The sequence below is a fragment of the Antechinus flavipes genome, chromosome 1, assembly GCF_016432865.1.
Source record: "Antechinus flavipes isolate AdamAnt ecotype Samford, QLD, Australia chromosome 1, AdamAnt_v2, whole genome shotgun sequence".
NCBI classification, from domain to species: domain Eukaryota; kingdom Metazoa; phylum Chordata; class Mammalia; order Dasyuromorphia; family Dasyuridae; genus Antechinus; species Antechinus flavipes.
This window is the reverse complement of record NC_067398.1, coordinates 17,914,022-17,926,815: the sequence shown is the minus strand read 5'-3', so window position 1 is coordinate 17,926,815 and position 12,794 is coordinate 17,914,022. Positions and strand designations below refer to the sequence as shown.

Here is a 12,794-nt window from a genome sequence, read left to right as displayed (position 1 = left end):
AATTTTTATTAGTCAAGTGTTACTTTTAGCACTAGGTCCCCAGAATTATTTAATTTTATTAAACACTCTTCTTATTATATTATCCTTTAAGTTTGCCAGTGATTTTGGCAGCTTGGTATAGTTGATAGAGAGCCAGCCTCAAAGTTGGGAAGACCTGAATTCAAGTCCTGCCTCTTAAACTACTTTTTTTGTGACCCAAGTCCGTATCTTCTCAGTGCCTAGTGTCCCAGGCCGTTCTCTGAGGTGCAGAGAAGGTATCAACCTGCATTGAACTCCTTGTATTAGTGAATCTATAGTGGACTTTCTGATCCTTGTCTTTATCCTTTGTTTATAGTACCCATTTTAGATATCAATTTGATATTATAATATATTGTCTTTGTGATATTTATTTTTATATGTCAGCCAAGAAGCATTTTTTTAGCACTTTCAAGATAACCCAGAATCATTCAAAGAGACACTGAAATGGGGAAGGTTTGCATTTCTTTGAAAGATGCTTTTTCTGATGAATCTCTGTGTCACAGATAAACTGCTAACCCAGCCTAGACAGCCTTTCCCTTGCCCCATCTCAGCTGCATTCTCACATTCCCAATTAGTTCCGTCTTCTTGTGGTCCATGTCAGGGATTGAAATGTTCACACTGAACTGACTTCCCCGATTAGAAGGGGAAACACATTGCACCGGCCTCTATAGCAAGAGCAGGGCCCAGTGAGAGAGCACCTCTCCCTGTCCTTTCCATCATTTCTAATTTGCATTACTTTAGCCAAAGAAAGGGGAGTTTGTTTGCTCAGTGACCATCACCATCCATTTAACTTCAGCTTCTTCCTCTGTCAAGTTTATCCTCTTTACTCCAGACACAGTTATAGTGAAGGAGTCTCTGGTGAGCTTGAAACTCTCTAGAACTAGAAAGACAGGGACTGAGACGAGACCTGGGGTATCCCTCATATAGAGAAGCAGGCGCTCTCGAGGGCCTTCTCTGGCCCTCAGCGTCTTAAAGAATGGCCGGACTCGGCCTGACAGACCGTGGGAGTCAGAGGTGAGAAGGGAGCATTAGGGGGTTTGGGGAGAGCCCAAAAGGGAGGCCATGCCCAGCATGGCTGGGCACTAGTGCCCACGGCTTCTGATTCCAGCTGGGGCGGTTCTCTGTACACCCCTTGGGGTAATCCAGATGATCACTGTTTGAGGCGTCTGAATTTCTTGATCGCTTTTTTTTCTCTTAATTGAACAAGAATAAGGAATTTATTGCCTGTCATTGGTGACATTGACCTGTTGGTTAAATACTTGGCACCATTCCACAAGGTTGACAGGATCATTATACGTGTTTATTTTTCCAGTTGAGAATGCATAAACTGTTGTCGTGTTGGTTCATCAGTGTTCTCTAATACAGGGTGTTATTCTCAGACCCCTCAGCTAAAGTCACGTTTTATTTTTATCAAACAGTCTGCTAATTACTATCTTCATTTATCTTCCCTACTGTCAGATGAGTGGGTTTTTCCTGAAAATTATGGAGATCATTTTCATTTGTACGCCAGCAACCAATCCATAACCTTTGAAGAGGATTCCTGCGATCATTCACACCAGATGCCAGAAAACAGCAAAGAAAGTGAAAATAGCCATCAGGGAGAGGAAAGCCAGAGTATTTCAAAGGAGATTTTCACCTTCTCCTCAAGGCCAAGGTCCTTGCCTCATGGAAGGTGTCAGCCTGCATTTGCAGAAGAGTGCTCCCTTCTTTTGGATTTCAACGAGAATGACAGAGGGAGGAGGAGAGGAGCCCAGTTGGAAGATGATTTTTGTGGAGGCGACAGCAGTGAAGAGGTACACAGCTTTGTGAGTGACTTGGAAGTAGAGCAGCCACCACTCTCCCGTTAGCTTAGCACCAGATCAGGGGATGAGGGGAAAACTTGTCTGCTATTTATAAAAATGCAGCCAGTTGGAATCTCCATCAATAGTTACATCTTGTTATGGTAACTGTTGCTAATTTTTTATTAGCTTTCACTATATTTAGTTTTCAGTTATAGAAGCGGTTTTTACATTTTAATCTTCATCTCAGAATAAAAAATAAAATTCAGCTGATTTATTTGATAAGACTGATAAAACTTTCATAAATATTGGGTTTTTTCCCTCTGTGGCTGTTACATTGCAGTTTCTAAGTTTAGTGAGTTCTGAGAGCATCTTACTCTTTTCCTTGTTTCACTTTAGACTTGTTTGGGCTCCTTATTTTCTGTCTCTGAGGTAAAACAATTAAGGTTTAGATAATGAATCATGGATTAGTATAGTATGTTATTTATTTTAGATTCATTCAAAACACAAATTTTTTTTCTTGTATATTTCCTTTATTTAATATTTTCTCCACTTATATTTAAAACAATTTTTTGCATTTGTTTTTAAAACTTCTGAATTCCAGATTCTCTCCCTTACCCCAACCCCATTTAAAAACTATGAATGAAATTAGGCAAAACATTTCCATAAAAGTCATGTTATAAAAGAAAACATCGGTCTCCCACCCTAATTTTAAAAACAAATCTTCAAGAAAAATAGAGAAAATATACTTCAGTCTATATTCAGACACAATTCCTTCTCTGGGTATGGATAAAATTTTTCATCATAAATGCTTCAGTAGTCGTGCATCATTGTACTGCTGAGAATAACAAAGTCATTTACGGCTGGTCATCCCAGAACATTGCCAATATCTTATATATATTACATTTCACTTTGCTTGAGTTCGTGGAGGACTTTCCATGGTTTTTTCTGAGAGCCTCCTGCTCATCATTTCCCATAGAACAATAATATTTCATGATAATCACTTACCACAGTTTATTCAACCATTCCCCAATTGTTGATCAACCCTTGATTTCCAATTATTTGCCCTGAGAAGATTGCTGCTACAATTATTTTCATACATATAAATCCTTTTCCTCTTTTTAATCTCTTTGGTATTCATGTCCAGTCGTGGTATTGTTAAGTAGAAGGATATGCATGAATTTAGAGCCCTTTGGACATAGATCATATCTTTTGATTATTTATTAATTGGGTCAAGGCCCTTATTTTTTATGAATTTACCTCTGTATTTGAGAAATGAGGCCTTGTCAGAGAAACTTGCTTCAATATATTCTTTTTATAATTACCATTGCTAACTCTGTTTCTCTTCATTTATTCTATTTTCTCGCTCCTTTTACCCTATTCATCTTCAAAATTTTTTTGCTACTGACCACTCCTGCCCCCACTATGCCTTCCCCTCTACCATACTCCCTCTTTCCCATATTCCATTCCCCTCCTATTTTCTCACAGGGTAAGAGAGATTTCTATATTCCTATTGAGTATATGTGTTATTTCCTCTTTGAAACAATTCTGATGAGAGTAAGGCTCCCTCACTCACCCTCTCCTCCCCATAACCTTCCATTATAAAAGCTTTTTCTTGCCTCTTTTTAATGACAGATAATTTGTACCATTCCACTTTTCCCTTTCCCTTCTTCCCAGGACATTCCTCTCTCACCCCTTAATTTCATCATTTTAAAAATATATTATTCAGCTCACACCTGTGCCCTCTGAATATATTTATACTCTAACCGCCATCATAATAATAAAGTCCTAATGAATTATAAGTATCATCTTCCCATGTAGGAATATAAACAGATAAACCTTATTAAGTCCCTTATGCTGTCACTTTTCTGATTACTTCTTTATGCTTTTGCTGAGTTCTATGTTTGAAAATCAGAGTTTCCTTTCAGCTCTGGCCTTTTCATCATGAATGCTTGAAAATCCTCTATTTCAATGAATGTCCATCTTTTCCTCTGAAGAATTATAGTCAGTTTTGCTGGGTAGGAAAAAAAAGAAAAAGAGAATCATTTCTCTCTATTTCTCTCAGGAATATCATATTCCAAGCCCTCCAGTCTTTTAATGTAGAAGTTGCTGGATCTAGTGTTATCCTGATGTGTCTCCATTATACTCGAATTGTTTCTTTTTGGATGTTTGCAATATTTTCTTCTTGACCTGGGAGTTCCAGAATTTGGCTATAATATTCCTAGGAGTTTTCATTTGGGATCTCTTTCAGGAATTGAACAGTATATTCTTTCAATCTATATTTTACACTGTGATGCTAGAATATCAAGACAGTTTTCTTTGATTATTTTTTAAAAGATAATTTCCAGGCTCTTTTTTTTTTTTTTTACCATGACTTTGTGGTAGACCAATAATTTTAAAATTATCTCTCCTGGATCTATTTTCCAGATCAATCATTTTTCCACTGAGATTTTTGTTTTCCTTTTTTTGATTTTGCTTTATTGCAAACTGTTTCTGTTGTCCCCTCATTTTCCTTCCCTGTTATTCTTCTTTTAGCTCCTTGTTAAAGTGGGGTTCTGTGTCCAGGGACCTGACCACGAGCCCTCATGGAGCTGTTGGGGTATCCCCCAACTCTCACTGGCTGTGATACCCAGGGTGCTGAGCCCTGCTTGGGGTGGGGGCGGGACCTGCTGCCCCATCCTGGTGTCACAGGCCCTGTCTGCTGAGCACCAGTGCCTAAGTTGCCTTGGGTTGGAAAATGTTCTGCTCCATCTTTTGGGGTGTTCTGCTGCTCCAAAGTTTGTTTAGAGTCATCATTTCAAGGAATTTAGAGTGGTTTAGTCAGCAGTAGGGCAAGTTCCTGCTTTTAATCCCTCATCTTGGCTCCAACTCCAGAATATAAATTTTTAAATATCAATTATGTTCATGGAAACATTTTTTTAAATTCCTTAAAATCAAATGAATTTATTTCAAACCATGTTTCTAAGAGCTTCCTATCTTACAGTAGCCTTTATTTTTCTATTTTAAAATGAATTTACTTTCAAAACTGCTTTATGATTCTTAATGATAGAAATTTATTTTTCCTATAAAAATGAGTTATTAAAAATAACAATAGGCAGTTCTCACTTGCATAAATAGACTATTCTGAAAAGCCCTGTGCAGAGTGTTGTTTATATAATGCTCATTTACTCGTGGACATGGAGAAGGAGAGAAACAAGAAGGGGCTGTGGGCCTTAAAGGGAAGAGCAAAGGAGAAACATGCTGAGGCTTGGCTAGAACTGAGGAGAAGAACGCATCAGAGAGCAGACATGTTGGAGATGGACATGGACACTGACAGATGAGGACGGGGGAACCCCTGGGGACTCCTGTGTGGGCAGGCAGGCCAAGCAGGACCCAGCTCTTCTCTCTGAGTTCAGGAGCTCTCCAACCAAGCCCATGATCCAGCCGCAGGGAATCTTGCTTTCATCTGGAGGGATTTTTTTGGTAATTTGGTAATTTTTTTCAGTGCAGGAGGCCACAAAATGCTGTCAAAAGATGAGAGTAGGGGGAAAGATAGCAGAATACTGTACAGTAAAGTTAATATAGATGTTTGGGGGGAAGGCAGATTTCTTTTAGAAATTTTTACATAAAGTAAAACTTTGCATAAAGTGAATTTACATAAAGTAAGAAATATCTGTATATAAAAATTGATCATAGGATCAGAGTTAAGAGTGGAAAGTGTCTTACCCTTCATGCAATATCTGCCTAGAACTTAGTAGCTCAGAATCATGGAGATGGAGAGACTAAACCTGTTCACAGAGGTATTATTTGAACCCAGGGCCTCTGTACAATTCCAACACACTTTTTATATGCCTCATTGCCACCAAGGTTTAGCAGATCTCGAGAAATAATTATAGGAACATTTTTAAGACTGTGCAGAGATTTAGTTGTAAGGGAATTGTTTCCTGCTGCTTTATTCCTTTGTAAAAGGTGAAAGATAAACAATTGGAGTCATACTTATTCGTGAAGCCCTACACCTACCACACTCACAGCCAGTAGAAATACATCTAATCTACAGAAAAACACCCTGATAATTGGCAGAGAATGTTTTAACTTTTTTGAGTTGTTTCTAAAGCAGAATGTATGGCAGCTTCCTTAATACACAACATAAATGAATTAATCAGCATTTGCTTGAGGATACAGGTACAAACATGGAGTGATCCTTACTGCCACAGAGCCCGTATTCCAACAAGGAAGACAAAAAGGATATTTATGGATTTGAATAATTTTTTGGTAGTTTGATCACTATGGCATTGAAGAAATAAATTAAGTAAAATTGGCCTTTTTTTATTATATTAACTTGGCCTATTCATGAGCAATTTTGTTATTTAGATCTGACTTTATTTATGTAAAAAGTGTTTTATAATTGTGTTGTATATAGTTCCTGGGTTTGTCTTAGCAAGTAGAATCTCATATGTTTTATATTGTCTATAATTGTTTTAATTGCCTTATTCTTAAAGCTTATGGCATGAAATCTGTTTTCCATTTGTGTTGGATTTAAATGAATACTTGATATTTAATTCTTCCTTTATATCAGCTTTTTAAGGGACTGTGTCATTTTATCTTTGTATCTTCCAAAGCTGGCACACTGCCTACATATAGTAGGAATTTAATAAGTGCTTGCTGACTACCAGGTCTGTTTGTTCTTTCATGTTTGACTCTCTGGTCCTGTATGGAGTGTTCTTGGCAGATAATGGGGCGGTTTACCATTTCCTTCTCCAGTAGACTGAGGCAAATAGGATGAAGTGACTTCTTTAAGGTCACACAACTGATAAAGCTATGAGGCTAAATGTGATCTTCCTGACTTCAGGCCCAATGCTGTATCCACCGAGTTATGCAGCTGTTTCTTGATGTCCCACTTGTTCCTTAATAAAAAGATTGGTACTTTGGGTGTCTTAAAATGCAGCTTGCAACGCAAAAGAAAATGGGTTTTTCCTGTTGACTCCCTTATTATATCTATGTAAAACCCACTTTGGAAAATCAAAACCCAAAAGATTTACTTGGACTTTCATTCAGATCAGCCTTCCAGTTGCACAATTGCCAAATCTTCACTTCTTTTGAGTCATTAGACATGCCTTAATGGGACAATTTTAAGAATACTTATTGAAAGTCAGTATTTCCTATCTCTCTCTTTGTTTTAAAGATATTTCTTCTTCTACAATCAATTCAAATAGAACCCAGTAATAATTATACTTGTTATATTCTATATAAGTTTTTATGACTGGAGACCTCTATGCATTTGACCTCTTTGTTTTGCCCTAACATGCCTATGTTTGGATCACAATTTCAGCGTAATAAATGTATATATTTTTGTATAGTGAAAGGAAGATAATCAAAATATTTCATATTTGTATTAAAAAACTTTAAAGTGAGAGGACTCAACTTTGAATCGATTGCATTCGATTTTCATTAGTAGATCACAACCTAATCTATAAAACTGCTGAATTTATTGGACTGGATAAATAATCCTTTGTAATTATAAAAATATACATGTATGCTAATGTTGAATGTTGATCAGTCATCTTTAGTGTGATGAGAAGACCGAAACCTGAGAGCCTTGGTCTGCACTTATACCTAATTGTTCCATCACTTTGTGAAGTTCCGGGATTTGAGGGGATGGGTAGAGATATATCAGGATTTCAAAGGAAGTCAGTATGAAAAATGTTATTAATAAAAAGTATATATTTAACTCCAATGAAAGAAACCCTTGCCATCTGAGATATCTTGCAATTTCTCGCCTGTCTTTTCTGAAGCTGCTGTAATAGAAGGGAAGGGAAGCCCATGCTCGTGTCCAAAGACTTGGGTTGCAGGCTGATTCAGTGGTGTACCAGTGCTGGAGCTGCTTAATCTGTCTATACTTGCCTCAACTTCCTGGGATGAAGTTTTATACCACAACACCTCTGATTTCAATGTGAACTATTAGTAAATATATTGTTTCCTAGAAATTTCCTGTTATTTGGGAATTATCGAGCAGCTTCATTTTCTGTGATGTGAAGGATTAGTTCCAGAAAAAAGTTCCTAATGGTTTCTAAATGAAATCTTATATTTGAAGTTAAACTTTCTGTTTAAAACAGGCACATTTCCCAGAATGCTTTGCTTTTTCACTGACTCATTACCAATAAAATTAAAATACTATTAATCTTTGCCAAATATTTCTATTTTATTAACATCTTTAAAAATCTGAGATGTAACTTTATGAATACATTTCTCCCCAATGGTTTCCAATCCTGTTCTTGGATTAGGGAAAAAAATAACTTGGTTTGTCCTGTAGCTAATGATCTTAGCTATAATCATAATGACCTATTGATGTCTTTTAAAAGTCACAAGTCAATTTTACTGTTGTCAGAGGCCTGTAATTACAGGACTTTCCTCTTTGCAGAGGCAGGTCAGTGGCCCAGTGGGCAGAGCTTCATGTCTAGCCTCAGACACTTAACCAGCGGTGTGACCTCGGACAAGTCATCTAACATACCTGCCTCAGTTTCCTCAGATGTAAAATGGAGATAAAAGAGCACCTGCTATTCAAGGTGGTTGTGAGGATCAAATGAGATCATATTTGTAAAGTGCTTAGTATTATACCTGCCAAACAGTAGATGATATCTAAATATACACTGCTTCCCTTTCCCTGTGTGCCTTCTCTGCTCCAGCCAAAGTGGTCATCAGAGTCCCTCATGCACAATCTTCCATCGTCTCTGTGTTCCCACTTAGCCATGCTCTTACCCGAAATGTATTCCTTTTCCCTATCCCCCAGAAACAACTCTCAGGGCCGGGTGGGATGGGGAGCTCTGCTGGCCCTCTCCAGTGCTTCACAGTGACTTACCCTATATTTTGCACGTACTTCTCTACACATGTTCCTTAAAGAGAGAATGGAGGAAGGAAGGGAGGGAGGAGGGAGAGAGAGAGAGAGAGAGAGAGAGAGAGAGAGAGAGAGAGAGAGAGAGAGAGAGAGAGAGAGAGACAGCTGTTTGAATTGCAGGATAGTGGGAGCTCAAAGTGAATGAGTGATTGAGACTTAGCCATCAGTATTGGCATTCAGTTGGTGAAAGCATGAAAGCTTGGACAAAAGTTAGAGATCATGTTGCCTCGCCTATGGCTCTTACCTGTGAAAATAAAATGATCTTCAAAAACGTACAGCTCATTTTGTCACACAGATTTTAAATCAAAACTTTTCTCATGTTTGACATAATTAAAAGAGCAGTGTTAATAAAAAATAAACAATATCATTCACTTTTTACAAAGACTAAAAAAAAGCAGCTTCTGAGTTACAGAATATTAAAGTTGTTGGGTATACAAAAGGAAGGGTACCCCATCTGTTCCAAGGAGATAGTCCTCAAGAATCATTAGAATGTTCTTTTAAAGAATTACAGCCCAGCAAGAGCAATCAGTTTTATGTATTCCCGAATTATTGTCCAAATGACCATCTGCATGTCCTTTTAAGGAATGTAGTTTTAACTGTAGAAGTGCTAATTCCTCGGGGAAATCTCTCATTTTCAGTATACATATGCTGAGCTACAATTAATCAAGCAAACTATATTGATGTTCCTGGCACAATTACATGATTGAATATTTAACAAACAAATGTTCCTTAGCCTAAAAGAAAAATAATCCAAGAGATTTGGAACTTTAAGAAAATATATTATGTTAAATCAACATATTTTAAATTTCTGATTTAGAGAATCAGTTTGTATTTTCTAGATAAACAGCATGACAACTTCTTTAATACTCTGAAAAATTACACTAACTTATTTTAATAGGATGAGATTAGAACATGGGTTTTTAAGTAGCACATAATAAGCAAAAAAATGTCATTATCTCTGGAATTCACACTAAAACAGAATTTATAACTTCAATGCACTTACCTCCTTATAACAATGAACAAATAAATTTTAAAAACATATTAGTTGTTCAGAATGTATTACATTATACTTGTAGTTTTCTCATACCTATCAAAGCAGTATAAACATTAACAATTAAGAAATGTATGTTTTTAGAGGAACAGTTAATTTTTTTAACTTTATGTTGTATCAGAGTATATTACCAGATTATTTTTATTTTATTTTTAATCCTCTTCCCCAAAAGTAAATCAGAATAAACTAAAATATTACCCATAGATCTTAGTCTAATATTTTGACTTGGCTCTTTTTAACCTTATATTTCAATCCATTTGACTATAGGGCATACTAGATTGGTCTTAGAATTTCTAAGTGAGAACATTTCTGGCACCCTTCTTAAATTCCCATGAAATTGATAGTTTCCATTGCCCGATTACGATCTGTGTAAGTGTCTGAAGCAGCTTTTGAACTGAGGTCTTTCTCCAAGTTTGATCTTCTACCCACTGTCCCACTACACCTAGAGAATTGTGCTTACTTTTGGACACTACATTTTAAATAAGTCTCAAAAACCAGAGAGGCTGCTAGTCCAAGAATCAGACAGAGCATGGGCAAGGGTTTGGGGATGGGCTCAAGTGGCATTGTTAGAGAAGAAAAAGGACTTTGTATTGACGGCCCCATTTTGCTTCCAAAGTAACCCTTATCAACATCCAATACAGTTTACTTAAGTAACCTCCAACATCTTAAGTCGTGATGGACAATTTGTCCGGCTATGTTAGACCCTAAATGTAGGAATAACTGAATCAGAAATCGACAGTTTTGAGAGGAATTCAATTTTCTAGGGGGGAGTACACAGCATTATTGATCATCAGCAATGAATATATGTTATCTGATAATCCTGATGTCAGGAAGTGAAACCATAGATATTTAGTTCCAACATGCCAATGATCATATCCGGGAACAGTATTCTTTAGAAAGGTGTCTATCAGTTTGCAGGTAAAATGGCTCTAAAAAGGTGTGAAAGGAACGATGACCCCAACTGGAAATGAATGGGTAGGTGGAATATTTCTCCAAGAGCACCTACCTCTGTAGTGTCTATACGAGAACAAGTACAAGGGAGGAAGCCGGCTGTATTGATATGTCTAGCACACCACCATGATGGTCTTTGGGATGGAAGTCCCCTGATGAAGTCCAAGGACACCAGTGTTCGTGACAGAGTAGGCACAGCTGGTAGCAGCTCATTACCTTATTGACCAGGTCCTTCACTCAGCCATAAAGCTCGTGAAATTAGACATAACAGCTTGTCTTACTCATCTGAGTGGAGGGTCCCTAGCCCAACATGACCCAGTACCATCTATCATTTCACATCTTCCTCTCACTAGAAGCCACATATCACTGGCATTTTATACAGAAAAATCTGTCATACTTGAATCTGTACTTTCATTGGGACAGGGAAGGCAGACAACCTAGGGGAATTTATTTTTTAGGGATTGTGACTATCAGATGGGTTCAAAAGATCTGATAAGGGGAAGGGGATTGTCATGGTCTTGGAATGCCAAAGGAGGGGGGTGTTCTTTCCAAAGGACCCCTGAACTTCAATTTGCACCCAGCACATTTTTCTACAATTTTGTTTCCCAATGATAGAGAGAATATGAACGAACGTTAAATAGTCCAAGGAAAGGAAACTCCTCCCCAACTTAGCCTGACTTTTCAGACCTACACAAAGTGTTTGACTACCATGGCAGTCTTTACAATTACTGTGTATTGGGTCCTTTCTAGTGCTAGGTATAAAAGCCTACCTTGAGCCTTAAAATCCCCTTTCCAGAGTTTTGTAATAATTACCGTATAACTGGGCTATTGCCATAGTTGGTGATAGGTCTGCCTCCTCACTCCAGTCCATCCTCCATTCAACCACTAACGTGATTTTTCATATTTTTGCTTAGTTTTTTGTGGAGGTATTTGGGGTTAAGTGACTTGCCCGAGGCCACATAACTGGTGTCTGGGGTTGGATTTGAACTTGGGTCCTCCTAACTTCAGGATCCATGCTCTAACCACTGGTCCACCTAGTGTCCTGAGCCAGAGGTCCTATCATGACACCCCCTTCTTAGTAAACTACAGTGGCTTCCTTCTGCCTCTAAGAGCAAATCCAACATGCACTGGCATTTGAGGACCCTTGACGCTGCCTGTTTGACAAACAAGACAAGCCGTCTCTCAGCTCTGGACATTTTCTCTGGCTCTCCTGTCCCCCAGCCTGGAATGCTCTCCCTCCTTCACTCTGATTAGTGACACCCCTGGCTCCCTCAGGTCCCCACTAAAATCCCACCTCCTGGTAGCTCACCCGGCTATTCTTCTGCTAATTACCTCCCCTTCACCTTGCCCGCTGCTTGCCTTGTATTTGCCTGTCTCTCCTCCTTGGCTGGAGCTCCCCAGGGTTTAGCACAGAACTTGACACGTTACATTTGTTCTCTCATTGTATCCAGCTCTTGATGACCCCATTTAGGGTTTCTTGGCAGAGATACTGTGGTGATTTGCCATTTCTTTCACCAGTTTATTTGACAGGGGAGGAAACTGAGACAAACGGGGTGAAGTGAAATGTTCATGGTCACACACAGCTAGGGAGTGTCCGAAATCAAATTTGAATTCAGGAAGATCCATCTTCCTGACTCCAGGCCCAAGACTTTATCCACTGAACCTCCTAGCTGCCTCATCTCACGCATAGTAGGTGTTTCATAAATGCTGTTTGCCTGACTAATCTCTAAATGCTAAAGTTTGTGGTACAAGGGAAAAGGATTGTCACACCTTAGAATGCAGAATTGTTGGTAGCTTTGTGAAGCCCTTTCTCTAGAAATGGTCTCTTGGGAGGGGAAATCCTGGCCCGTCCTCAGCATAGCCAGATTTTACTCAGTCGCCCAAGGAAGTTTATTCTAGCTTAAATCAAATGAGTTCCGCGTTTCTACCATCATCCCCCGTAAGCTTTGTCTCAGCCTAAACAATGTCTCCTTGTTCCTATAGCGATAATGATTCTGCTTCAGTTACTGTATTGAGCCCTAGCTGAGGCGAAAGATGAGATGGGGGAAGTTGAGAAGGTAAGCGATTCTAGCAAAGTCATTATCAATATGGGAAAAATAGATAGCAGTTAGTTGTCCAAGAAGTC

The 12,794-nt window shown here is 38.4% G+C and overlaps 1 protein-coding gene across 3 annotated transcripts in view; it reads left to right on the top strand.

Moving 5' to 3' along the window:
- The window catches only part of CFAP20DC (CFAP20 domain containing), a 202,022-nt gene that overhangs the window by 108,382 nt on the left and 80,846 nt on the right, over positions 1-12,794 (top strand). For all 3 annotated transcript variants that reach the window (XM_051979881.1, XM_051979888.1, XM_051979875.1), the window contains one exon: positions 1,477-1,811. In XM_051979881.1, coding sequence (XP_051835841.1) covers positions 1,477-1,811 — 335 coding nt within the window. The remainder of the gene's footprint in view (positions 1-1,476; positions 1,812-12,794) is intronic.